This window comes from Phyllopteryx taeniolatus, chromosome 1 (genome assembly GCF_024500385.1).
Source record: "Phyllopteryx taeniolatus isolate TA_2022b chromosome 1, UOR_Ptae_1.2, whole genome shotgun sequence".
NCBI classification, from domain to species: domain Eukaryota; kingdom Metazoa; phylum Chordata; class Actinopteri; order Syngnathiformes; family Syngnathidae; genus Phyllopteryx; species Phyllopteryx taeniolatus.
This window is the reverse complement of record NC_084502.1, coordinates 19,789,946-19,816,928: the sequence shown is the minus strand read 5'-3', so window position 1 is coordinate 19,816,928 and position 26,983 is coordinate 19,789,946. Positions and strand designations below refer to the sequence as shown.

General features: G+C 42.0%; 2 protein-coding genes and 1 long non-coding RNA gene across 10 annotated transcripts; 2 read left to right on the top strand and 1 right to left on the bottom strand.

Moving 5' to 3' along the window:
* Positions 1-92: 92 nt before the first annotated feature.
* On the top strand, positions 93-17,959 carry LOC133480620 (transcriptional regulator QRICH1-like). Of its 5 annotated transcripts, none has more exons than XM_061778969.1 (12): positions 93-803; positions 3,856-4,138; positions 4,226-4,300; positions 4,377-4,517; positions 6,194-6,961; positions 9,025-9,196; positions 9,286-9,440; positions 9,513-9,627; positions 9,926-10,034; positions 10,204-10,352; positions 10,437-10,527; positions 14,676-14,727. In XM_061778969.1, the coding sequence occupies exons 1-12, from the start codon at positions 670-672 to the stop codon at positions 14,710-14,712; spliced, it is 2,229 nt and encodes a 742-aa protein (XP_061634953.1). In that variant the 5' UTR covers positions 93-669; the 3' UTR covers positions 14,713-14,727. The 5 variants fall into 5 exon arrangements, with proteins under 5 accessions (XP_061634953.1, XP_061634963.1, XP_061634971.1 ...); XM_061778979.1 differs by lacking the exon at positions 14,676-14,727 and adding an exon at positions 16,841-17,959 and having other exon boundaries at positions 95-316; XM_061778987.1 differs by lacking the exon at positions 14,676-14,727 and adding an exon at positions 16,841-17,959 and having other exon boundaries at positions 95-379.
* Positions 17,957-26,875, bottom strand: LOC133480643 (receptor-type tyrosine-protein phosphatase V-like). Of its 4 annotated transcripts, none has more exons than XM_061779008.1 (11): positions 26,725-26,873; positions 26,291-26,368; positions 25,538-25,637; positions 25,213-25,303; positions 25,048-25,124; positions 24,831-24,965; positions 22,335-22,457; positions 22,047-22,207; positions 21,825-21,960; positions 18,663-18,724; positions 17,957-18,574 (listed from the first exon to the last, which is right to left on the bottom strand). In XM_061779008.1, the coding sequence occupies exons 2-11, from the start codon at positions 26,293-26,295 to the stop codon at positions 18,430-18,432; spliced, it is 1,035 nt and encodes a 344-aa protein (XP_061634992.1). In that variant the 5' UTR covers positions 26,296-26,368; positions 26,725-26,873; the 3' UTR covers positions 17,957-18,429. The 4 variants fall into 4 exon arrangements, with proteins under 4 accessions (XP_061634992.1, XP_061635001.1, XP_061635011.1 ...); XM_061779017.1 differs by lacking the exon at positions 26,725-26,873 and adding an exon at positions 26,442-26,675; XM_061779027.1 differs by lacking the exon at positions 25,048-25,124 and having other exon boundaries at positions 26,725-26,875.
* On the top strand, positions 21,833-24,303 carry LOC133480657 (uncharacterized). Its single transcript, XR_009789331.1, has 2 exons — positions 21,833-21,973; positions 23,403-24,303. It is a non-coding gene; the product is annotated as an uncharacterized LOC133480657 (long non-coding RNA).
* Positions 26,876-26,983: the final 108 nt, after the last annotated feature.

The window sequence follows — 26,983 nt, the reverse complement described above, 5'->3', positions numbered from 1 at the left end:
CCCGGCCACTCAGCGTGTGGCGTCTTTAACGAACACTCTCACGGTTCGTGTCATCGCGAGAATATGCCTTCGAAATCCCGCGAGAGCATGGCAGGTTAACAAATCGCCTGCCCATTGGTCTGGAGGTACTGTTGTAAAATGGCGCCCAGCGAAATATAAGTAGTCAAGAAAAAGAAAACAATTTTGCCTCTAGCTATAAAGGAAATTGTAAAAATAGGGAACCTAATCTACAAGGACAGACAACATTAAACATTTGCTTGCTTGACGAAAAGAGAGTTGGCGGCCCCAGATTCAGCACCGTTGAGGAGGAAGAGAGGTAGCTAATGCTATCGAGCCTGCAACCCTTTGCCTGCTAGCGGCGCAGCTAACACAAAACACAGTGGGTGTAGCGTTAGTAACATAGACTTGTCGCAACCACCATACGCATTTCTTTTTGTGTTCGGAGCCACTTGTAAATGGGGTGCTACTTTTTACGGCTGAGCTCGCACCATACCTCGCAATTTCCGGCTGTCTATAGCAAGCAACATGCGGCTAGTTAGCCGTACTGTTGGCTGAGCTGATGTGTTGTGTAATCAGCTGCAAGAATATCACGTAGAGCTCTGATGTGTTTAGTGGTGAGAAATAACTGCTCAGGGGAACTGTTCCTTGAAACATATATTTCAATGGCTGATGTGGCCGATTTGGAAAGTTAGCGCGCTTTTGTCCCCAGCCCGTCTACACGCACTCAGAATTAACCCTTTCGTATTATCATACTATCTATTTGAGACGCCACAGGACAGTGAGCTGCAAATCTGTTTGTCATGGTAGGGATTCCGCATTTATTTTTGATAGGTCCTGATAGTTAGTCCTTTTGAAATATTCAACATTGTAGCTCTTTCACTCATCTTCATTATGTTTAGAGGTGTCACAATCGATTAATCAACAGCTAATCTGCCATCACATTGATTGACTACTATTTTAATCGATGAATCGTTTAGAGCCATTGTTTAACGTAGAATTGTCCAAATCCTGATTTCAGCAAAGTTGTCCAAATCCTGATTTCAGCAAAATTGTCCAAATCCTCTGATTTCAACCTCTTAACAGAAAATATTCCCAGAGTTCTATTGTCCTCCATGAAGGGACACTGATTATCTCGTTTAATCAAAATAACAATTTTGCAAACATTTTGGAAAACAATGATCAACATTTCCCCCCTATTTTCTGAAATGTTTCAGACCAAGCCAATATCTGAATCATAATACATTTATGGGAAAAATAAGTCAGTTTAATTTATTACAAAAAATATTTATTTGCAGCCTTAGTACTTAGTACCAGTGACTGGTTAGAGCGTCTGCCTCACAGTTCTGAGGACCGGGGTTCAATCCCCGGCCCCGCCTATGTGGAGTTTGCATGGTCTCCCCGTGCCTGCGTGGGTTTTCTCCGGGCACTCCGGTTTCCTCCCACATCCCAAAAACATGCATGGTAGGTTAATTGAAGTCTCTAAATTGCCCCTAAGTGTGAATGTGAGTGCGAATGGTTGTTTGTTTATTTGTGCCCTGCGATGGGCTGGCAACCAGTTCAGGGTGTACCCCGCCTCCTGCCCAATGACAGCTGGGATGGGCTCCAGCACTCCTGCGACCCTGTGAGGAGAAGCGGCTCAGAAAATGGATGGATGGATGGATGGATGGATGAACCTGAAGCAGCCTGGGAAGTGTATCAAACTAGTAGCCCTTCGCATTAATCATTATCCAAGTAGTAGTTTACCCAAGAAGTAGTTTCAACTGTTTCAAAAAGGTTAGTGAGTACATCACTCCCTCTTGTGTGATTATGCTTATTTGTTTTTGTTTCATTATTAAACAATACAAAATAAACAGCATTAATCTCTTAAACAGCAATCAGCAAAAAAGATTTTCCAATAAACCTTAATCCAAAATACATTTTTATTGGTTTAATCAATTGACTAATCCATAGAATAATCAATTCTAAAATATTCGATAGCAACAGTCCTAATTATGTTGTTGCTCAATTGTCGCATTATTGTACACTTTATATCGCTTAAAGCACAAGTGTCAAACTCGTGACCCGCAGGCCAGATCCGGCCTGCCACATCATTTTATGTGGCCCACGAAACCAAATCATGTGTGTCGACTTCATGTTTCTTGTGAAAATATCAAAATTAGAAATTGTCTTCACTTGTAATAATGTTGAGATATTGCAAGCATCTTTTTTACTTACCAATCCCCCTTTTAAAATTTTATAGTAGTTGAAAAACATGTCTTCATAGGCTTCTGATGTCAAAACTACTTATCCCTCAATTTGTTGTGGACCCTCGCTATTCGGCGGGATTAGGGACTCGGCTGGACCACAAATAGTGAAAATCTGTGGATAATTGACACTCATAATTGCATTGAAAAAAAATCTTCAATTTTTTTTATTTTTGCTTAAATGCCCCAAAACTCTTGAATAAGCAGGGATAAAACACCGCTGAGCATTTTCGGGCTTGCCCCCCCCCCCCCCCACCCCCCCCCCCAAAAAAAAAAATTAAAAGGAAAAACTAAATTTAAAAGAATTTAAATGAGGAAAAAAAAAAATCCCCGGCCCTCCGAGGGAAGTCCTAACTACAATGTGGCCCACCCCTGGCTTAGTGAGTCAGTTGTATTCACATTTGTGTACGAGGTGTGTCAGAAAGGTTCCGGCATTGGTCTCACAAAATATATTTCAAATCCACCCTACAAGTTTTTCACCTTTGAAGTAATCCTCCTGGAGTCTTACGGCCTCCTTATACTGCCGCATTCGCGCGGCCGACAACTCCCACATTGCATCACGTGACCGACGCATTGGCCAGCGCTAGCCCTCTGGTCCGTTTTCGTCATATGCTGTGATGACGTACTCACTGTTCCTCTCGGTTCCACATGCCACCTACGTCGCCGCCTTCTTGATCGATTTTGCAGCATATTTAAACGTATCATCTGGTCATCTAGGTCCATTTGTTCTAGCAGACACTGTTCCACGGTTGCCATTGATGTTGCTTTGTTCCTTGTTACGGAAAGGAAAGGAAAAACGGCTACCGGAAATGGCCAAAAAATGCAGAGGAAACTCCACCCTGTGGTGTCCTAACCAATACCAGCCGTAGCGACACCCCCGACTTGGAGGAGAACTGCAGCACATTTTCAAAACTGCATGTGTGGGTTGCGCTCGAGTATAAAGGCAAACTGCGCGCAGGATAGCCGCAGTGACGTCAGCGCGGTCGCCATCCGCGAGAGTATAAAGAAGCCTTTAACACACTTTCCCAGCCTTCTCTTTCACACCTTCATGCACTTCTGGAGGGATTCTTCCACAATCTTCTGCAGCACCATCGTCATGGCTAACTTGATGTCGTCAACGTCTTTAAAACAGGTCCCCTTGATGCCCCCCCCCCCCGAGCTTGGGAACGAGGAGAAAAAAAAATGGATCACACAGCGCAAGGTCAGCTGAGTAGGGAGGTTGCGCCACCATGGCGATGTTCTGCTCGCTCAAGAGCTGGAGGATGCTCAAGGCGTTATGAGCTGGTGCGTTGTCATGGTGAAGCAGCTTCGAGTTGTTCTGCCACAACTCTCGCCTCTCCTCTCACGCTAAATGAAGCAAATCCCTCAGGATCCCTTTGTGTAACATGCTTCTTGATCGTCTGGTCCATATTGAAGGGGAAAACCCATAGTTTGTTTTAAATGTATCTTTTGTAAACCTTTCTGACACACCTCATATATTTCCTAAATGTGTATTTTGTTATACTGTCTTTTTAGCTAGTATTAGTATTAGAGCGATGCCAAAAACCAGAATCAAAAGTATTTTAACATACTTGGCCAATAAACATTATCATGAGTCTGATTCTTTCCACAGCTTCTCTTTTAAAGAAGTGTTGGCAGCAATGAATAATTCCCTGGATGGCTCAAGCTCCTATGAGGAGCTCGTGCGACAGAAAGCTCGGAGTATCCCCCAGCATCGTATGAAGGAGTTCCTAGAGTCCTTGGCCAGTAAGGGTCCAGATGCACTGCAGGAGTTTAGCCAGCAAAGTGGAGATGTTACAACCACCACTACGACGATGGTGTACCAGCAAGAGGCAAATTGCATCTACACAGACAGCACTGAAGTGGCAGGGTCGCTTCTGGAACTAGCTTGTCCGGTAAGACTGATGGCTACGGCACATATTTTAACCTCATGGGTGGGGGGTGCTTATGCTTTCAGATCTGAGCTCTCTGTTTTTGTACAGGTTCAGGTCCAAGTTCAGCCACAGCAGATCCAAGAGTCAACAACTCAGCAGAATGCAGAGCATCAGATTGTACAGGTTTGTTAGATTCGTCTTTTCTTCTGTCACTTTCAGTTTTATCATATTGCACTGTGATTTCACTGTCCAAAATCAGGTGCAGATTCAGGGCCAGCAACCAGGGCAGATGCTGGGTCAGGTCCTCCAAGTTCCCTCTGGCTCCCATCAGCAGCTTCAAGGTGTGACGACAGCACAGCTGATTCAGCAAGGAGATCTCACTGAGGAGCAGCACCAACAGGTACTAACATTTACAGGCACACCAATTTTAGCAAAGCGTTTTGCAAGAATACATTGAATGTGCACCCACTGTTCTAAACATAGTAGTATGATTAATATTGCGTTTGAGGAATAACAATTAAAGAGAATTATCAATTTTCATCCATCTCAGGGGCTGCCACGTTTGGCAATATCGCCCTCTGCTGTCCACCAAAATTAATTCTTGCACTTATGTCGCAAATGTCACATGACCAAACTCAGAAACCAAGTTAGCGGACTCCCCGTGTATGTTGCGATAACCAGCATAACTACCAGTTGATGACATTATGGTTTTAGTTTGGGTTCAAATCACTTTGGGCACCCGGGTTTGATACTGGGTCATGAAACCTCTCAGCTAAGGTGGCTAAACAATATAAAAAATCTCCTTGCCACACTTGTGTGTAGTTAGCCACAAGATCTCATGTGGCTAAACCTTATGCCACAGTTAGCCAGTCCTCGTCACTGGGAAATAAGCCGATAACGATGTGGGCCCAATTACAACTACCTAGTCATGTATCAGGAGTAAGGCTGAACCATTTGGGAAAATACTCTTAATTGCAATTTTTTGTTTGTATGTTTCTTTTAAACAAATATTGCAATTACGATTTAGCATGGAATTTTTCAGAAGTTTATCTTCGGCATTATTCACAAAACACAAGAAATTAATTATTCTATAGTATGACCAACAAAACATAGGATCAAGCCAACAAATAAGCAACTCTTTCCTGTAGGCCAGCCCTAAGTGTTATGATGAATTCATCCATCCATCCATTTTCTGAGCCGCTTCTCCTCACTAGGGTCGCAGGCGTGCTGGAGCCTATCCCAGCTGTCATCGGGCAGGAGGCGGGGTACACCCTGAACTGGTTGCCAGCCAATCGCAGGCAACATAGAAACAAACAACCATTCGCACTCACAGTCATGCCTACGGGCAATTTAGAGTCTCCAATTAATGCATGTTTTTTGGGATGTGGGAGGAAACCGGAGTGCCCGGAGAAAACCCACGCAGGCACGGGGAGAACATGCAAACTCCACACAGGTGGGGCCGGGGATTGAACCCGGGTCCTCAGAACTGTGAGGCTGACACTCTAACCAGTCACATGTTTCTCTAGCTGGGGAAGGTCCCCGCCTTCGGCCACCGCCCAGCTCACACTGCACCGACCCCTATGGACCCTCCCACAGGTGGAGAGCCCACGGGAAGGGGGACCCACATTATCCTTTTGGGCTGTGCATGTGTGCAGGCCCGGCCACCAGGCGCTCTCCTTCGAGTCCCTTCTCCAGGCCTGGCTCCCGAGAAGGGCCCCGGTGACCCGCGTTCGGGCAAGGGAAACCTTTGTCCATTTATTTTGGTCATCATAGGGGTTTTCGGAGCCGTGCTTTGTCTGGTCCCTCACATAGGACCTGTTTGCCATGGGTGACCCTACCAGGGGCGTAAAGCCACAGACAACTTAGCTCCTAGGATCATTGGGACACACAACATCCTCCACCATGATAAGGTGACTGCTCAAGGAGGGGAAATTGCTGAATATATATGTTTAATTCTTATTCCATGTATGCAATATCAATAAGGACACCATGTTTAGCCTAGTGGTGTATTCTTGCAAAATAAAAAAATGGGTTTAGGTCCCCTTTCAGCTGATGAAAAATGTTCCCTTGTCTTAGCTCCAAGCCCAGTTGGTGGCAGCTGTTGCAGGGGGACAACAGATCCAAATTCAAACAGTGGGGGCCCTTTCCCCCACTCAGCAACAGGACAATGTTGAGAGGAGGGCTCTGGGCACCACATCCCAAGGCGCAAGTGTCCTCCAGCCTGCCAAGAAACGAAAGGTGGACATGCCCATTACTGTATCTTATGCCCTACCTGGTCAGCAGGTGGCGACAGTCCTAGCTATCCCACAAGGACAGGGACAACAGCAGAGTTATGTCTCCCTGCGGCCAGACCTCCTAACAGTGGACAGTTCTCACCTTTATAGTGCTACAGGCACTATCACTAGTCCCACAGGGGAGACCTGGACCATTCCTGTATATTCTGCTCCTGCGGGGGCCGGAGGTCGGGAGCAGGTCACACACATTGCCATCCCCCAGGAAGCCTATGGAACTGTGCAGGTCGCCGGGGCCAATACTACAACCATGAACACAATGCCAACACAAGTCACTGTTGAAAATGACAAGTTGAAAAACTCTTCTAGTCAAAGTCAGACAGCTCAGGCCGTTTCCAGCATAACAAGCGCCGGAGGATTGGGTGGGCAAGAAGAAGTGGTGCACACATTGGCTGCCAACACACTCTTCCCTGCTCAACTGATGAATGGAAATATCCACATCCCAGTCGCAGTACAGGGCTACTCCAACACTACGCAGTCACTCATCTGGGACCCACAGCAGCAGGTGCTTCATGCACAGGGACTAAGTGGGCAGGATGGACAGCAGATACAGGTACAACCACCCTCCGCTCTTCCGCAATTGTTCATCTACCGTATCTACACACACCTATTCAAATGCCATCTTTTTGTGATGTAAAAAAATGAGACCAAGATAATGTCGAAACCTTTTCCCTCATTATAATACATATGTATTTGCACAAGTGTGCACACCCTCTTGTATGTGGATGTGGCTGTGTTTAGATTAAACCAATCACATTCAAATTCATGTTAAATGGGAGTCAGCACACACCTGGAACCATTTAAAGTGCCGCTGATTAACTCCAAATACATTTCCGATGTTCTAATAGGCTTTTCCTGACATTTTTTTCCTTTAATTTCTAGCAGAAGCCTGAAGGTTTTGTGATAACACGGACACCTTGTCCGGTGGGCGATATACCGCCTTCAATATAATCACGAACGTTGCTTTAACAAAGTGCAATTTTACGTTATCGAGTATTTATACTCTCTGTAAAAGAAAAGAGTGGACTGCATATGAGGAGGAAAGAAAGGAGGAAGTGCATGAAAGTCTTCATTTGCCAAATCAGCGGTCATGATTCAGTCACGTGAATCAGCGGCAGGCAAAATAAACTCTCCCTCTCAAACTTGCAGGCCGAGCTAGATGACATAGGCCACCGTTGTACATGCTGGCTTCCCAAACGCGGCCAGTTTTAAATCGAAACGAAGAGAATGGATGGCGCTGTTATGATCGTATATTCACTGTAGGCTATATTCTTTTTGGACAACATCTACAAATAAAATTGTGCGCTCTCATAGTCATCCTGACTGCTGGTGAGGCTAATGGAGGGGCTAGCTAGCATAGCCCTACTCCTGTTGCAGCTGTTTGTAAATAAATACTATATTTCACTATCCTGTCATCAAATCACCCACTGCTTTACTTATTGGAACCCTGTACTGCATTACCAATATCATCTGCTAAACTGGTCACCGGGAATAAAAAAAATAAAATAATGAATTCCACGGTCATGACGTCACGTCATTGTTTCAAAATTACTTGTGCCCGCGAGTGTAAAGCTTGATCTTTTTTCCATTTAACTGCTCATAAGAAACACAGTCATGTGGAAAGGTTTTTAAACTTTGTTATGAAGCTACTAAATGTAATTTTGCTCACAGCATGAATAAAGTATCCATCCAGCCATCCATACACGAGAGAAACTGCAAAACACCCACTGAAAACCCTCGCTGAGTGATTTAGCAAACACATACTACATGACAAAAACAAGTACGTTTTTAAAGACATAAAGATCAGTTACATTTCTTTCTCCAGTGTTCTAGCCAAATTTGTATGCCAGTGTGTGCTGTAGTGACAAACAAATATTTAATTAGGGTTACATTTTGATGTCATCTTAATTTTTGGAGCTTTGTTTACATTTCTTTTTCTTTTTTTAAAATAAAACCTTAACTACAATACTATTGTGCAAACATGATTTGGTATATTCTGTATACAGCCTGGACATAACCTGAAGTTATTAATTGTTAAATATTGCCATACAGTATTCTTGTGCAGTGTCTCAGATAAATGTCCTGGAAAGCAAGTAGAGATTTACATGGTTTTTTTTTTATATAGGATATCATCAAATTCCATCCATCCATTTTCTGAGCCGCTTCTCCTCACTAGGGTCGCGGGCGTGGTGGAGAACTGTGAGGCAGACACTCTAACCAGTCGTGCACCGTGCCGCCTATCATCAAATTATTCTCATAAAATAATAATAAAAAAAAACTTTTGAGATTTTTTTTTGTGTGTGTTGGCTCCCATTAAACACGAGTTTGTATATGATTGGTTAATTCTGAACACAGCAACATCTACAGTTACCAGCGTGTGCACACTTCTGCAACCACATTTTTTCAGTTGTATATTTTAAATTCCCCTCTTGAAAAGATTAAACAAAACTTTCACTTGTGTTCGACTGGTTATAGGTCAAATTAATGGTGGAAAAAGTTATGAACTGATTCATCTAGGTCTTTTTTTTTTAAAAATCAGAATTTTAAAATACGAGTGTATAGTCCTTTATATCCACTGTATAAATACAAACGTGGTATTTCTTGGTATAAACTCAGGCTCAGACAGTGGTTGCAGAGGTAGATGGCCAGCAGCAAGTGCAAGTTCAGGAACTTTTGCTTCCGACCACCCTGAAACCAGAGGAGGGGCTGGAAATGTGGTGTGCCTGGGCTCAGCGCAAAAACGGAGAATTGGACAAATCTGATAAAACCACACTGGCTCCAATTGGCCGTGAGTACACAATTTTCACGTTAATGCTGTATTTTCTGTTTTGTCATCTCGTTGCTTCAACTAAGTGAGGTACGTATGGTATATCTTAGGACGCCAGGCGCTGCGTTTCCAGGAAGATTTGGTGTCGTGTGCTGTAGCTGAGCTCTGCATGGGTCTTTCTCTAATGACCACAGAGGCCCGTGGCCTGGAAGGAGAGCCCTATGAAGCTGATGTACTTTACTATGTATTTCTGTGCATACAAAAGGTGAGTTCACCTAAAATATATTTCCGTCTTTATTTGTATGGTTGCGGCTATATCCATGCTCTTATCTTGCAGTATCTGTTTGATAATGGTCGCGTGGATGACATCTTTTCAGACCAGTACTACACTCGCTTTGCTCAAAGTTTGCACCAGATTCTCCAACCTTGGACGCCATCTGTTCATCCACTTGGTGAGAACAAAAATGTGAACCACATTCAGATTTGTAGTGGGTCTTTCTGTTATTAACCTAATGCAGAATCCACACTTTTTTTTCCCCATTTGGATGCAGCGTGAAATAGCAAATGTACAAACACATGGGATTATGAGCTGGATTGTACCATCACATTTGGACATTTCAATTTATGATAATTTGTACCAAATTAAGATACTCTTACATGACTCTCCTTGTCACCTTTTTTTTTTTTTTTAAGTGTAAAACTACTGACCCATATCCATTTAAGCATTATACTCTTTGTATCTCCGTCCAGGCTATATAATCTCCAGTCATGTGACGGAGGAGATGCTGTGGGAATGCAAACAACTTGGGGCTCATTCCCCATCAACTTTGCTTACAACTCTGATGTTCTTCAACACTAAGTGAGTCGTCATGGACCCATTTGTTGCCACAAGTACACACACGTGCATGCACGCACATGTGCACGCGTGTGCATGCGCAGACACACACACACACACACACACACACAAAATCATTCCTTATTTAATATTGTATGACCGTACCAGCTGAAATAGCGATTGTTTTTTGCAGGTATTTTCATCTGAAGACAATTGATCAGCATCTAAAGGTTGCCTTTTCGAAAGTGCTAAGACACACCAGGAAGAGTCCCAATAATCCCAAAGACAAGAGCACCAGCATCCGGTACCTGAAAACAACAGAAAGGTTCATAGGACAGAAAGGTAAGAGACACCTACCTGGATTAGTTAAATGTGGTCACCAAGCCTCGTTTTTAAAGACTAGTAACAATGTTGCTGTTTGTTTAGTCACAGATGATATGTACTCAGAGCAGCTGGAAGATCCGGAAAATCCTCTGCGATGCCCCATCAAGCTGTATGATTTCTACCTCTTCAAATGGTAAATAATGGTTTCATAACAATACATTAATGTAGGGATCTACAAGAACTATCGGGACTGATAATTATCGGACTGATATAGGGGGGGAAATGACATTACGACGATAGGTCCGACATTTAAAAAAAAAAAAAAAAAAAAAAAAACAAACTCTGCCGATATAACGAGCCATCTCATTCAGCGGTGCCCTGGTTGCCAGTGGCCAGCCAAGCGGCTGCTGTTGCATTGGCTCGTGACAGTCATGGATATTTTTACCCACATTTTTTGCTATATCTGCAGTAAATTAGCATCTGATCGCCAGCATATGCTGAGATTATGATCATCCGGTTACCTTGAGTTCGTAACTACAATGCTCACGACCGTTTATGTCCTTCGGAGCGCAGTGCTCTGCAAGACCCAATGGCTTACGAAGCAGCGGACTCTATTAACAGCTCAAGCTGACAAAGGAGCAAGCTGGGGCGGTTTGGCCACATGCATAAGCATGGTTGTCACGATGGTCTAATAGAGCTAAAATAAAAGATAATCCCTGCAGAACACCGCTCCTATCCACCGTCCTTTCTAGTCTTTGCTTACTGGACAATAAATTAGTTCATCTACAAATGGAATTAACACAAAACACCATGGGCCTCCTTAGTTCGGCGGGGCCAGCGTGAGGGCACATCCACTAATGACGTGTCTGGCGGCTTCACTCAGCACCAACACTCCCCTGCCACTCTTTGCCCAGCCGCAAATTCAAATTACTGTAAATTAACAAGAATGATTGCCTGTTCTTATATTGTTTAAAATGAAAAACATAAATATTTGAACCTGTGTATATTTGAATATCTTAGTATTGGTTGCACAATAACAAGGTGCATTTATACATCAGAATCAGAATCATCTTTATTTGCCAAGTATGCCCAAAAAAACACACAAGGAATTTGTCTCCGGTAGTTGGAGCCGCTCTAGTACGACAACAGACAGTCAATTGACAGAGAACACTTTTTTGACATAAAGACATTGACAAAAAGAAAAAAAAACAGTCACTGAGCAATAAATGGTTGCTAGTTGTCTGGTAATGCTGGTACATTAATATTTTTTGTTTTGTTTGGTTTTTTGACAATTGTGCAAAAGATGCAGAGTCCTCTAGCACTTAGAGCAGTTCGAATGACTAATGTTGCAATAGTCCGGTGCAATGACCATTGTGCAAAGGGCGCCGAGACTTCAAGGAGTGTATGCAGTTTAAAGTGACGGGTAGTGCGATAATCTGGGACAATGTTGATTGTGCAAATGTTGCAGATACTCCTCAATCAGTGTGCAAATGGAGAAGATGCTACTCTGGCATGAGTGGCCAGTATTGGTCAACAACAGATATGCAAATAGTGCAGCGTGGCGAAACTACTACAGTGAGTGCACGAGTAATATATAATTGGCCCCACAGAAATGTGACAACGAGCTCAAGTCAAAAAATGCCGTTCTCATCCCAATTTCATTTTACTTCCGATTATAAGACCTGCTTAATATAAAACACAATTTTTTATATAATATACATAAGTAGAGGGTCCCGGCTCCAGGTTCCATCGTGTTGGGGGTCCTAGATCTGGAATTTGTTCAAGACCCTGATATACAGTGGTGTGAACAAGTGTATGCCCTCTTACTGATTTTTTTTTTTGTTTTCTTCACTTTTTTCACACTTAAATGTTTCCCATCATCAAATAAATTTAATTAGTCAAAGACACAAGTAAACACAAAAGGCAGTTTTTAAATGAATTTTTTTATTATTAAGGGAGAAAAAAAATCCAAACCAAATGGCACTTTGTGAAAAAGTGATTGCCCCCCCCCCCCCCTTAAAATATAACTGTTTATCATACCTGGGTTCAGTTTCTTTAGCCACACCCAGGCCAGATACTGCCACACTTCTCAATCAAGAAATCACTTAAATAGGACCTGCCTGACAAAGTGAAGTAAACCAAAAGATCCTCTAAAGCTAGACATCATGCCAAGATCTATAGAAATTTAGGAACAAATGAGAAACAAAGTAATTAAGATCTATCAGTCTGAAAAAGGTTCAAAAGCTATTTCTCAAGCTTTGGGACTCCAGCGAACCATAGTGAGAGGCATTATCCACAAATGGCGAAAACATATAACAGTGGTGAACCTTCCCAGGAGTAGCCGGCCTACCCCAAGAGCGCAGGGACGACTCATCCAAGAGGTGAGACCCCACGACGACATCCAAAGAACTGCAGGCCTCACTTGCCTCAGTTAAGCTCAGTGTTCATGACCCCACCATAAGAAAGAGACTGGGGAAAAATGGCCTGCATGGCAGAGTTCCAAGACGAAAACCACTCCTGAACAAAAAGAACATTAAAGCTTGTCTCAATTTTCCCAGAAGACATCTTGAAAATCCCCAAGACTTTTGGGAAAATACTCTGTGGTCTGCTGAGACAAAAGTGGAAGGTTTTGGAACGTGTGTGTCCATGGGTGCGGTGGAAATTGGGAATTTTGGAACAACTCCCGAACAGCCGGTCCATTCCAGGCCGACCTGGCCAAATGTCTGTTTTTAAAATTTTGTCACATAAACACAAAAACACATTTTGAGTTTCTTAGCTTTTTACATTTTACATTGTCTTTGTGCTCGAACCAATTAACAATATGTGTGACATTATGGTTGTCAAACTGCCAAACGGTGCAGAACAAAAGTGAAGTGAAATGTGGCCCACTTCACTGGTTCTGATCATGCCTCCGTAATCTTGAAGTCTGGCGTTATCCCTCTGAGAAACACGAGTAACTGGGCTGTGTCACGGGCATCACAGCTCTCATCCAATGCCGAGGACAAGAAGTAAAAAACTTGTCACTCCACTTCACAGTTGAAACTCTAGATTCTCCGCGATGTCCTCTAAATATAATCCATAAACACGGCTATCTGCTCTCCACAAGATAAACACATGGATTTACCTCTGATTTCAGTAAATAAATATTTAGTAGTCCCTATTTTGTTGAAACCTCTGCCTTCGGTATCCACCTTTCTGTTTTTGGTGTGAGCGGACATCTTTGATGGGTCAAATAACAGGTTGTCCATCATACACAATTTACGTGCACCCATTGGCTTGATTTGTAGATTAAGTGTCCAACGTACGTACACATTACGTGAATAAACAGGACAGATAATTACATATTATTTGATGTGAACAAATGAGCAGGATTATGCTGATATAAAAACATGTAAACCCTCCAAGAGGGTGGGTTGTGTGTTGTGTGTTATGGCATTTTCTTACATGGATTGGCTTTGTGTATTAAGAACATAACCCTTGTTATGATGACGATTATTAGCAGCAGATGAATCGGGGGTAAATGTCACTAGCAGAGGAGATATTGAGGGACTGGGTGACCCCATGGTGGCAGTGAGGAGGTGGTGTTGGTCTTGAACAAGGAGGAAGAGGAAGATGTGGTGGTCTTATTGGGGGGAGAAGGAATAGAATGGAACAGGTAACAGCAATAACCAGACCGGTAGAGATGCCGTGTGTTGTTTTGTATTATATTTTGTTATGCATACAGTGTATACAGCAAAAATGACGAGACCTAAAATCACAATCGGCCATTGGTTAGTATTCGAGGCTTCGTTGCAAGGCAGGAGGAACAAAACAAATTTGGTCTTCGATTGTGCACACCGGGGGCCTCTCCATCTAAATTCCCAGGCTGAATTTTGGGCCCAATACATCTCTGTGTGTGTCCCATTACATCTGGCATAAAAGTAACACTGCATTTCAGAAAAAAACCCCATCATACTAACAGTAAAATATGATACTGGTGGTGTGATGGTCTGGGGCTGTTTTGTTGCTTCAGCACATGGAAGACTTGCTGTGATAAATGTAACCATGAATTCTGTTGTCTATCAAAAAAGCCTGAAAGAAAATGTCCGGCCATCAGTTTGTGACCTCAACCTGAAGTGCACTTGGGTTCTGTAGCAGGACAATGATGCAAAACACACCAGCAAGTTCACCTCTGAATGGCTGAAGAAAAACAAAATGAAGACTTTGGAGTGGCCTACTCAAAGTCCTGACCTGAATCCTATTAAGATGCTGTGGCAAGACCTTCAGTGGCAGTTCATGCTCGAAAACCCTCCAATGTGGCTGAATTACACAATTCTGCAAAGATGGGTGGGCCAAAATTCCTCCACAGAGCTATAGGAGACTCATTGGACGTTATTGAAAACACTTGATTGCAGTTCTTCCTGCCAAGGGTGGCCCAACCAGCTATTAGGTTAAGGGGAGAATCACTTTTTCACACAGGGCCATGTAGGCTTGGATTTTTTGTCTCCCCTCATCATAAAAACCTTCATTTAAAAACTGCATTTTGTGTTTACTTGTCTTTGACTAATATTTAAACTTGATTGATGATGGGAAGCATGGTGGCTGACTGCTTAGCACATCTGCCTCACAATTCTGAGCACCCGGGTTAAAACCCACCCTCGCCTGTGTGGAGTTTGCATGCTCTCTCCTGTGCCCGCGTGGGGTTTCTCCTGGTATATATATATTATATCTCAAATCATCTTTCCCCATTAAAAGGTGCCATATTTTACCGAACCAACCTTTTCTAGTATCTGGGATGTAATATTGACTATGGTGCCCCTCAGTAAATGATAAATGGATTGCACGTATATAGCGCTTTATCTTCACCATCACAGTGCCCAAAGCGGTTTACAAAGCCTCACATTCACCCACTCACACACACATTCATACACCAATGGATGACTGCTGCCATGCAAGGCGCTGCCAAGCCCACTGGGACCAAATTAGGGTTCAGTGTCTTGCCCAACCGCGACCCTAGTGAGGGGAAGCGGCTCAGAAAATGGATGGATGGATGTCTTGCCCAAGGACACTTCGACATTCGCACAGTCGTAGCCGGGATTTGAATCCGTGACCCTTTGGTCACTGGACAACCTGCTCTACCTACTGAGCCACAGCTGCCCAGGAAACGTGTGAAATATGAATTAAACATGTTTTTTTTTTTTTTTTTTTTATGAAATTGACACTTTTATGCTAAGTCCATGTTAGAGGGTCTAAATTAAAGGAAATGCCATTAATCCTTTCCAGCCTCCTTAAAAATACTAAACATTTTATGTTTTTAATGAGGAAAATAGCACTCATAATATTGTACTATATAAAAAAACTGTAATTACATGGTTAAACTAAATGCAATGAATTAAACCTTTTTTGACATTTTTTGCTGTACATTTTTGAGATTTTTGAGAAACATTTTTTGAGTGGACTTTTTAATACACAAGGAGTAATACTCTTTGATTTATGTATCATTTACACTGAACTTCAACTGGGAGTGGCAATAAACAACTTGAAACCTCTTTTTTGAAGAAATGTTCACTATCTGCCTAACTGCTGCTTATTGTGAAGTGAGTTGAATGTACTGTCACCATATAGCACTTGTATAAAAATTTTCGTGAGTCCAAACAAAAAATCGTCCGGACGTTGGCTCGTATATTGAAAAACCCATAAGTCTGGCCATTCGCAAGGGTCGAATTAAGTGGTCTCACATCGCTATTTGCGAGTCAAAATTAGCATTTTGTGCCTCAAAAAACACATTGAAACGCAAAACTGTGAATGCAAGAGCAAAAAACTTTTACCATAGTGAAATGCAAGGCAAGCACCTGTGATGTGTAAGGTTGTAACACGAACCTCTGACATGCACTGTGAGCTGGTCTATAAGGTCTTATATAGACAGGTGTGTGGCTTTCCTCATCAAGTCCAATCAGTATAATTAAACAGCTGGACTCCAATGAAGGTGTAGGTCCATTTTAAGGATGATCAGAAGAAATGGACAGCACCCGAGTTAAATATGAGTGTCACGGCATAGGGTCTGAATACTTACGGCTGTGTGGTAGTTTTTCTTTTTAATAAATCAGCAAAAATTTCAACAATTACGTTTTTTTCTGTCAATATGGGGTGTTGCGTGTACCTTAATGAGGAAAAAATGAATTTAAATGATTTTAACAAATGGCTGCAATATAACAAAGAGTGAAAGATTTTAGAGGGTCTGAAAACTTTCCGTACCCAATGTATATGACTGGATTCAGGAATCTGTGGAAAATTGAGATTGCTAGAGAGAGTAATGTCAAGGAACATTTCCTGCTGTTGTTCTACAGACACCGTCGTTATTTATTTATTTTTTGTATGAAAAGCGCTTTCAAAAACAGTTTGATTGATAATTCCTTTTAGTGCTTCGGGCGTGGACTCCCCCAGTTTCGGGTTTCCGTTTCGGTCACAAATTATCATTTTGGTGCATTACTAGTCTTATGTGATCATCACAATGTATTTCTCTTCAGTCCACAGAGCGCCAAAGGACGTAACGACACCTTCTACCTGACTCCGGAGTCCGTTGTGGCTCCAAACAGCCCCATTTGGTACTCAACTCAGCCTATCCCAAAAGAAGAGTTGGAGCAGATGCTGACCCGCATCCTCGTTATCCGTGAAATCCAGGAAACCATCAACATGTCAGAGACCGTACACTAATTGGATCGAAGGAGAAGGCCACATGAACTAGACGGCTCCTTTTTCTTCACGCAGCCATTGGTTGCTCATTTATAGTCGTTTTCTATTCCCTCACATTCTCTCACTGGCATGTATATGTGTATATTCATTATGTCTGCATACACACTATCTTGTACATGAGAAATGAACATACAATAAGTAGAAGCAATTATTTCTCTTATTCAAAGGAATTCTTAAACTACTCTGGTGTTTTCTTCCTTTTTGTTTGGCCAAAGGATGATTGGACTTGATCTCTCAGTTCTAAGTTTGTTTATTTTAACTGTGGATCTTTTTATTACTCTCTATCAGTTGTTTATATGCTCCCCAGAAACAAAACTGTAATATATTTCTTTGCTGCTTTTCGTGGACTTCTTTCCATCTATCTTTGTTCCTGCGTCTCGCAATGAATACATTGGCGGTATTAATGCTGGGTTTGGTGTGACGTCTTTATTTGTTTTTCCACTTTTCTGTCTGTTCATACAAGGACTTGGAACCCCGTGGATGCTGGACTTTTTTCTCTTTGGAATACAAGCATCTCTAAGCACGACAAGCACTCGCCATACAATGGACGTGGCAGCGGGAAGGGTCCCGGATTGCCCCTTGTTCTCTCAGTACATTGCAAAGCCCAAAATGATTCTGAAGAGGAATTTATTAATTGGTCCATGTTTATTACGAGTTGGAAGACTCATCCAAGTAACAAGCCCCTTAATGTTTTATTATAGTGTAAAATACTCTGATGCTTCATGTATTGGGACTGACTGTGCCTGAGTGTTCTGAAACATGACCTTTTTTTTTTTTTGTACAGCTGCTATACCAAGTATTTGCCTTTCTAGTAAGTCCAGTGTTAAGTTCTGCACATACATCCTTAAGTACTGGTAGCCTGCATTGTGTGCTAATAAAACACTGCACAATGACTTTTGAAAAAAATTTAATTTAAAAAGAAAATCACAGTATGGAACCAACATATGAAAATAACCAGTTGCAAACTTGTGCTTTGTTGACATGAATAATGACCATTAGTTCTGAAGATAAATGTGCGATTGCAGTCACATTTTTCGCTTGGGACGAGTACCATATTTAGCAACAGGTTTAACCTGCCTGGCAGGTTTGTCTTATCTCTTTCCTGGTGACGTTACTTAGGTTTTCATGTGATATAGATCATGAGCGCAGTTGGTGCCTTTCACTTACATCTGTGAAGTTATTCCTCAGATGCAACTTGTTAGCAGGGATGCCATCAGTGATTTGCCCCCCCCCAAGTTATCGCTGCCACTCAAAAATAAAAATGTAAGGCCCTTGTCTGTCATGGCCTCTTAGAATTGAATTGTCATCAGTTGGACCCCCACCCCTGTGAGGTCAAGGCATGTGGGTCTGGATTTAACTGTGATTAAGAGGGTAGCAGCCGTCGCAGAAGCTTCCCGGGTTGTAACATCTGCTGCAATGTGCTTGGGGGTTGGTCCGAAGGATGTTTCCGTCTATGATGTCGATTTCTCCTCCTCAAGTCTCGGTGCATGTAATCTGAGTGGGTAAAGCTGTTCAAAAATCAGAATAAGGGAAAAGGCCGTCAGATGACAACTCACAGTTCCAGGGCATGGCAAGGCACTGCTTCTGTTTGCTTACCATGATGACTTTCCACCGCTCAACCAGTATAGTAGACACTGGTGAACAAATATGTACTGCTCCTAATACAGAAAGGGAGACCAGGTTAAAGAGATGCTTCAAAACAAAGGAGTGGAGAGATGGTAAGGAAATTCCAGCAATCTATAAATGCAAAGTCACTCAATTTCAATTATCTGCTTCCACAGCTCCCACACCCTTCATTCAAACAACAAGCACATTATTAATTGGTGATGACTGTAGTGTAGATAGGCTATATTTGCCAAGCTGCCAACCTATAGAAATCAACTTCCAGAACAAGTTGTCCAGATTTGTCTGAACTTCAAAATTTTGTCAAGAACATTACTGCGGGACAGTTATTGCAATATAATATGTAATAGGGTAAAAAAATAATTCGTTATACTGTTCAATTGCACAACATAATCATGACTCTTTAATCGTTAATAAAGGATTCAATATAAGGATTTGTTTTCAGTGCATGAACTTTGTAATGGCGGAAGCAGTTGCAGCCTAAATCAAAGTAAATGAGATTTAGACGTGTCATCGTCAAAATTCGCTTTTACTACTTCTGTTTTCAACCTTGGTTAGAAAAAAAGTATTAAATCAGATTAATCAAGTCTCAAATGTCAGAAATAAAACTCAGCACACTATTTTTTAAAACAAACCAATAACTAATATAACAGATAGACTAATAACAAATAGATTGAATTGCATAGTTTATGCATCGACAACAGTTTATTTAGATTTCTATTTCATGAATGTACTCGTATCGATGTCTTGCATGCTATTCGTATTACATATTTATATTTCCTATATGCGATATTGCTACTGAAATGATGGAAATGTCCCCATTGTAGTAATAAATAAATCTTATATTGTACCAGACCCCGTTCTCGAACGACGTCTCCAGTGACGTATTAATTCATTTCCGGTTCAGCGGGCGTCTTGTGTTTCTCCAGATACGTATTATTTGGCTTGTTATTTTGTTCTTCATATTTGGTTACGCTCTGCTACAATGCGGTTCCAGACAGACCTATGTGACAAGTGACCTGTACAACCCAATAATTTATTTCGGTGTTTTGCGACTTCATCACACGATAGCTTAGCAATTAGCATCATACTTTTCCGTCTTTGTCTACCCACTCCTCGCCCTCCGTGATAACGTAATAGCGTAGCCCCAACCAGCTTTTCCCCTCTCTTTTCGTCACGGCGGACGGACAAAGCGTCGTACTGGTCGGTAATGTCGGGCGCTGGATTTTTTTTCCTCCCCCAATATCCGTAAAAATCGGTGTTACAGAAATGAGAATAAAATGCATGTTAGTAGTAGTAAAAAAGAAAGAAAGAAAGATGGGGGGCTCCATTACACAAGGACCTGACGAAATATCTATAGGATAATCGATTCTAAAAAGATTTGATCGTGACAGCCCTAATTTCTTCCCAACAGTCTATTATTTTAGTTGCGTAGCGTTACTCTTGGCTGCAGTGTGTGTGAATGTTAGATTTTCGCCATCGGTGGCGGCACAGTGGACGACTGGTTAGCACATCTGCCTCACAGTTGTGAGGACCCGGGTTAAAATCTGTCCTCGCCTGTCTGGAGTTAGCATGTTCTCCGCGTGCCTGCGTGGATTTTCTCCGGGTACTGCGGTTTCCCCCCCACATCCCAACAACATGCATGCTAGGTTCATTGAAAAATCTGAATTGTCCGTAGGTGTGAATGTGAGTGGGAATGGTTGTTTGTTTATATGTGCCCTGCGATTGGCTGGCAACCAGTTCAGGTTGTACCCCGCCTCCTGCCCACAGTTAGCTGAAATAGGTTCCAGCACGCCCGTGACCCGCGTGAGGATAAATGGTTCAGAAAATCAATGAATGGATGGATGTTTTTGTCATGTTTTTAGACAAATATTGATTCTGAACTGCTCTAGATAATATATGTGGCACAGTTACGAAGTGTTATATTGTATCTTTGTATAGAATAGTTCAGGGGTCAACAACCTTTGGCACACGTGCCATGGGTGGCACTGCGCGGCATAAACACTTCCATGCAGAAGTGCCAGCCGCAGAGGACTTTCCCATTGATTGTGTATGTGCAGAGGGGGCTGGTTATGGGGGCTGGCTAAGCACAGTGGCGTGATCCAAGGTAAACCCAGTTGAACCGGTCCTTTCACATCCACATGAACTCAAGTGTTGTATTTCAGTTGAATTTTAACAAATGGTTAGTAGGCTACCGTATGTCATGTATCATATGTAATTTAGGTGAAATTTGTCCTGCTTTTTAAATGTGTTACAATTAGCTGACAGCTTAGGTTACTGTCCATAACTGTTTTTATATTCTCCCCGTCCATTAAATATTTACTACCCAAAATTTTAAAAATTAATGTTGATTGCCAACTAAAAAGTGGGAATTTGAGAAAACGCTTCTATTTCATGAGCTCCTTAAAGTACTTTTGTGTAAAACTATAAATAACCAGGTCATTTTTTTCATCAGCTGGTTATCAGTTCATAAAATATTTATTTATATGATCATATATTGGGATAGGCTCTAGCACGCATGCGACCCTAGTGAGGATAAGCAGTTTGGAAAATGGATGAATGAATATTGGTTTTCCATTCATAAACTGATTATCTGTTTGCAGTAAACAACCCCCCCCCCCCCCCCCCCCCCCCCCGCATCATGGTGTATGTTATGGTATGTTAAACAAGCTATAGTACCACCCTCAAAGTTGTTAACACTTAAAAATCATGGGACAGAAGCAAGGTATCACATTGCGGATTACATTGCAAAGCATGGGAAACCGGATGTATGTAGGTACGTTGGAAATGTTTTTGTAGTTTGTGTCATAATTTAACCCTGCGTAATGGCACACTCGCAGAGAAGAACAATTCAATCTGGCACACCATGTCACAAAGGTTGCCGACCCCTGGTATAGATGTTTTCTATAATTGTGACGTGATAGTGGTGGTATTAAGTGTATTAGGTTGGCTAAGTCCCTACTGAAGACCCAGGTACCAAATGCATGGCCTGCCGTTGGTAAATATAAACAACGAATTTTCAGTCTCTGTGCTGCACACTTTGTTCCTTACTTTAGCAGTTCTCTGTGATTACATTTCATATAATTGTTTTGTCTCATTCATCATTTGTTTCTGATATCTGAACTGTGCTTATACCAGATTCTGAACCATCCACATTCGATGTAGTCGTAGGTCAGCCACAGCAGCTCGTACATCGGGCCGGATGCCTCTCACGCACAGCTGCATCAGCCACAGCAGTGTGACGAAGGTCCCCGATCGGCCTACGCCTGCACTGATATACAACGGTGAATGAGTACAAGTCTCTGGATGGCACAGGAGTTCATCATTCCAGCATGACTAGATAGGCAGAGGTCAGACCTGCAGTGCACAACAGTCGGCCCCAAATGTGGAATGGCTTCCAAATGCTGCCGCACGTGATCTGAGAAAGTACTGAGTGAGGACGGGTCTTTAGGGACGCCCCGGTCTGGCCAGGATGGATAGTGATAGTGTGTTATGATCCGATCTGTAGGACAGTCTCTCTGAAACACATAGCACCAGCGTTTAATCTAACATAAATGTTTTGAGTCATCACCTGGGCGGGAGGCGCGCACCTCTGTCAATACTGGTGATTTAAATTTCGCAAAAGGGAAGACAAATTTTTCATACCTGTCTGAGTTGAATGGTGGAGATAAAATAGTCTGGGCCTTGTTTCCGAGCCATTGTTGTTACTTGGAAAGGTCCGTGATAAACTGTTCCTGGTTGCAGAGACCAATACTCATCACATAGTACCTGCACCCATAGAAACATTTGACTTGATCATACATTACATGAATAGTTTGCCCAACTGTTGGATTATGTACACTGCCTGGCTAGAAATTCAACATTAGGTTGGATGATAGCTGCAATGATTACCATCATTTAAGACTAATTAATGCAGTCAGTAGTTTCTCATTGGTTCAACTTTAAGACAAGAGAAGATGTAACAGTGGAAAAGATAGGGGAGCCCTTCAATGTACCTGTATAGGGCAAGGAGACATATTTGGTAGCTTAAACCAGAACCTAATTACCAATAACTGTGCTGAAACACTGCATACTGTGAGAAATGACCCCACTTCATTTCACTGGTAAGAAAATAATTATTGACTACATTTTCCTCTATTTATGCCACCAATGCATAGTGACTTCCAGAACGATTACATGCTCCTCCACCAGATGGCAGAAGGGCAATTAACCCCTAACCAACTGGTGTTATTCATATAACAGAATAATAGTCTTCAATAATAATAATTCATAATAATGTTCAATAATTGTGTTCAACTAAACTGACCCAGACTTCACTCTCTGTAAGTAAATTTATTAGTAAATTGAGAGGAAATCAGCATTATTTCAGTCAACTGAACTTTATATGCATTTTGTGACAGTTTTTTTTGTTTTTTTTTTGCTTAATCACTCTAACCTGCTGCACATCCTTCCCATCTCTATCCCTCTGTCTGGCCAGCCTGTATAGATCCTTGTCTCTTTTAGTGTCCAACCTGGCATACATGTCATCATATGCCTCTTGTTTGGCCTTTGCCACCTCTACCTTTGCCCTGTGTCGCATCTCAATGCGCTTTGCCTTTCGCTTCTCCTTGGTCCTCTTAGTGTCCCACTTCTTCATAGCTAACCTTTTTCCTTGTATGATTTCCTGTACTGTGAGGTTCCACCACCAAGTCTCATTCTCTCCTTTCCTGCCAGAAGATACAACAAGTACTCTCCTGCCTGCCTCTCTGATCACCTCTGGAAGCTCCTCCTGTCTACCGAGAGCCTGTCTCACCGTTCCCCGAAAAGCTGCACAACACTCGTCCTGTCTCAGCTTCCACCACATGGCTCTCTGCTCTGCCTTTGTCTTCCTAATCTTTCTCCCCACCACCAGACTCATCTTACACACCACCATCCTATGCTGTCTAGCCACACTCTCCCCTACCACAACCTTACAGTCGGTAACCTCCTTCAGATTACATCATCTGCACAAGATGTAATCCACCTGCGTCCTTCTACCTCCGCTCTTGTAGGTCACCCTATGTTCCTGCCTCTTCTGGAAAAAAGTGTTTACTACAGCCATTTCCATCCTTATTGTAAAGTCTACCACCATCTGTCCCTCCAAGTTCCTTTCCTGGATGCCGTACATATCCATCACTTCTTCATCACCACTATTTCCTTCACCAACATGTCCATTACAATCTGCACCAATCACAAATCTCTCGCTGTCTGGGATGCTCAGAACTACTTCGTCTAGCTCCTTCCAGAATTTCTCTTTCACCTCTTGGTCACATCCTACCTGTGGGGCATAGCCGCTAATCACATTATACATAACACCCTCAATTTCAAGTTTCAACCTCATCACTCGATCTGATACTCTTTTCACCTCCAAGACATTCTTAGCCAACTCTTCTTTTAAAATAACCCTGACTCCATTTCTCTTCCCATCTACGCTCATATTTGTTTGGCAAAGTTTTAAGCCGGATGCCCTTCCTGACGCAACCCTCTACATTTATCTGGGCTCGGGACCGGCCTACAGTTTGCACTGGCTTGTGCCCCCCATAGGGCTGCATTCTTGTCTTTGTAGTGTATTCAATTAAATATAGGTCGAACATGATTTGCAAATCATTGTATTCTGTTTTTATTTATGTTTAACACAACGTCCCAACTTCATTGGAATTGGGGTTTTAATTTAAATGCACTAAAACTATTCTGCAGTTAAAATCTGTAACTTCTAAGCATTTTGATGTGGACACTATAAAAGGTTATTGGTGAAATTATTGAACTGCAAAAAGAAAAAAACATGAATGTTTGTGGTGAATTATCGTCAATGAATAATAATTAAAAAATCTGAATAGAGCAAAACCCAGGGATTGATAGGAAAAAGCTGTACAGTATCGCTTTTAGAATACCATAATTTATCCTGCACCTATAGTCATGCAAAAAAATATTATAGCTCGGGAGCATAACACTGCACTGGATTTAAGAGGCTTCCTGGTGTGAAAAGAAAGAGCGATCTTCTCATTGAGCCTCTTGCAACAATGTATTGATTCTGTTAAGGAATGTATTTCTTGTCATGAGGGCTCACAGGTGAACAGAGATCTTGTCACACACACTAACACAGAGGTAATGTGTGTGTCTCACCAAGTCCCTATGTCTCAGAGATGTCACCATAACAATTATCTTGACATTCTGCTCCCACACCATCCTCCAGAAATCGTCTATGGTGTCACGCATGGGTCCCTGGGTGCAGATGAAGTCTCGCTCAGATCCTCCACCCTGCACACATATGTGGACAAACCCGTACTTCTATGTAAATCGATCTTGCAGTATTCATTTAGGGGTGTGAATCAACTCTTACAGGTACAAAATTGGCATTGATGTAATCCGAGTTGGGATAGGAGTTTTGAATGGACAGCCTCACACGGCAGTGGTCATCTATTGTCACATGCGGTTGAGAAAAATGTAGGTGAATGGAAGTCATAAACACTGTTGAACATACTATTACTGTATGTTACGCACTTACATGGTAATATGTACGGGTATCGATTCTTTTCTTTGTTAGCTTCCAGGTCCGCCGCCTCGGTTGAAAGATCTTTGCCGACATCCCTCAGCCCCTTCACAAAAGCATCAATGAGATGTGCTCATTCTATCAATGAAAGTGTTCAATATTCATAGTTTTCTTGTTTTGACTTTATAATTTAGTAATGATGATAGTTAAAGTGTATGACTTATGAAGCACTCATTCACATAAAAGAAACAGACATTCAAAACCAACACTGAAAAGTTTCTTGCTTAGACATGGAAAAAAATAAAACAAAGTTTGAACTTTAATGTAGCAGACTGGTTACCTCAAGTTCCTGCTTAAACCCTCTGTTGTCAGAAGCAGAGAGTGTCTGGCATGTAGACTCAAACTCGCGCAGGATCTGTGCTTTTGAAAATGTCTGCACTCTGCAAAATACACTGGGCTTTAACATCATTTCTGCAGTAAATATAAAAAGTCTACACACCCCTGTTCAAATGCCATTTTTCTTTTCAACATAAAAAAGAGACCAAGATCCAGTAACGTGCCCTATAATCTGTAAAACCCAATTTAATTGAATTTAAAAAAAAAAACTTTTAGAGAAGTTAAATAAAAGTAAACAAGTGAGATAATGTGGTTGTACAAGTGTACATGCCCTATTGTAACTGTGGATATGACTGTTCAGAATTAATCACATTCGATCTCATGTTAAATGAAAGTCCTGCTAACATTTGAAGTGCCCATTATCAATCCAAATAGATTTCAGATGTTCAAGTAGGGCTTTCCTGTCATTTAAATTTAGTTTCTAATAGAAACCAAAAAAGGTCAACCTTTAGTTTAATTGGCCCATAGCAGATTTGATCACTTTGAGATTTAAAATGTGTCTTCCCAAAATTTAGAAATTCTGCAAAACACTATCCAGAGTTTCAAACACTACAGGTCTTTAACATCATTTAACATCGGCCTGTCTGTCTGTCTGTTTGTGTAGTAGTATGTCCCTCCACTGGTTTTGCTGACAATAGGGAAAGCGGATCCTTGAGCATATTCTGAAAATACCGGAGTGAATTTTTATGAGCCTGACCTCATATCTGTTCTTGCCGTGAAGCACTAACTCAAGCAGGATGTTGAAGAGTGATTATTACCAGGTTTAGTCTTGATGCTGTAAAAAAGAAAACACATCTTAGAAAGTAAACTAAACCTCTGGGTGATGAATAAGAAACTGAAGCAGTTACGTTGGTGTCTATCCCCCTTTTTCCAGCTTTTCTCCTCCATTTACTTATCCTTATTGTACATCCAAATATTCCGTTGCGCTGGTTGAGATAAGCGAAGTCTACCATAGCCGTATGTTGCCAGGGAGAAAACAAGGTGAGCCTAACTGCATTCTTACAGCAAAAGTGTGACACGGCCCAACAAGAGGAAAAACCTGCTCCAACAAGTTTCTAACCCGAAACACTCACAGTCACAGTTTCAAGGACAAAAGGTTTCAAAAGCAGTGTCTATATAATATAGAATTACCTTTGTGAACAATGTGCAGCTGAGGATTTTTTTTAGTGAGCCACACATCGAAGACAAACCACCATACTGTTTCAAGTCTGGTTTGAATAATTTTCCTCCTGGCCTAGAGTCCAGGGTGGGAAGTGAAGTGGTAAGAAGGGTGGAGCCAGAGGGTGGAGACTGAAGCTGTGAGGAAATGAAGAGGAACACTCATTGTACTGTATGGCATGTGGCCCTCAGCTATTCGTCGTCATTCTTTGTTTTTGAGAAAAAAAGCACC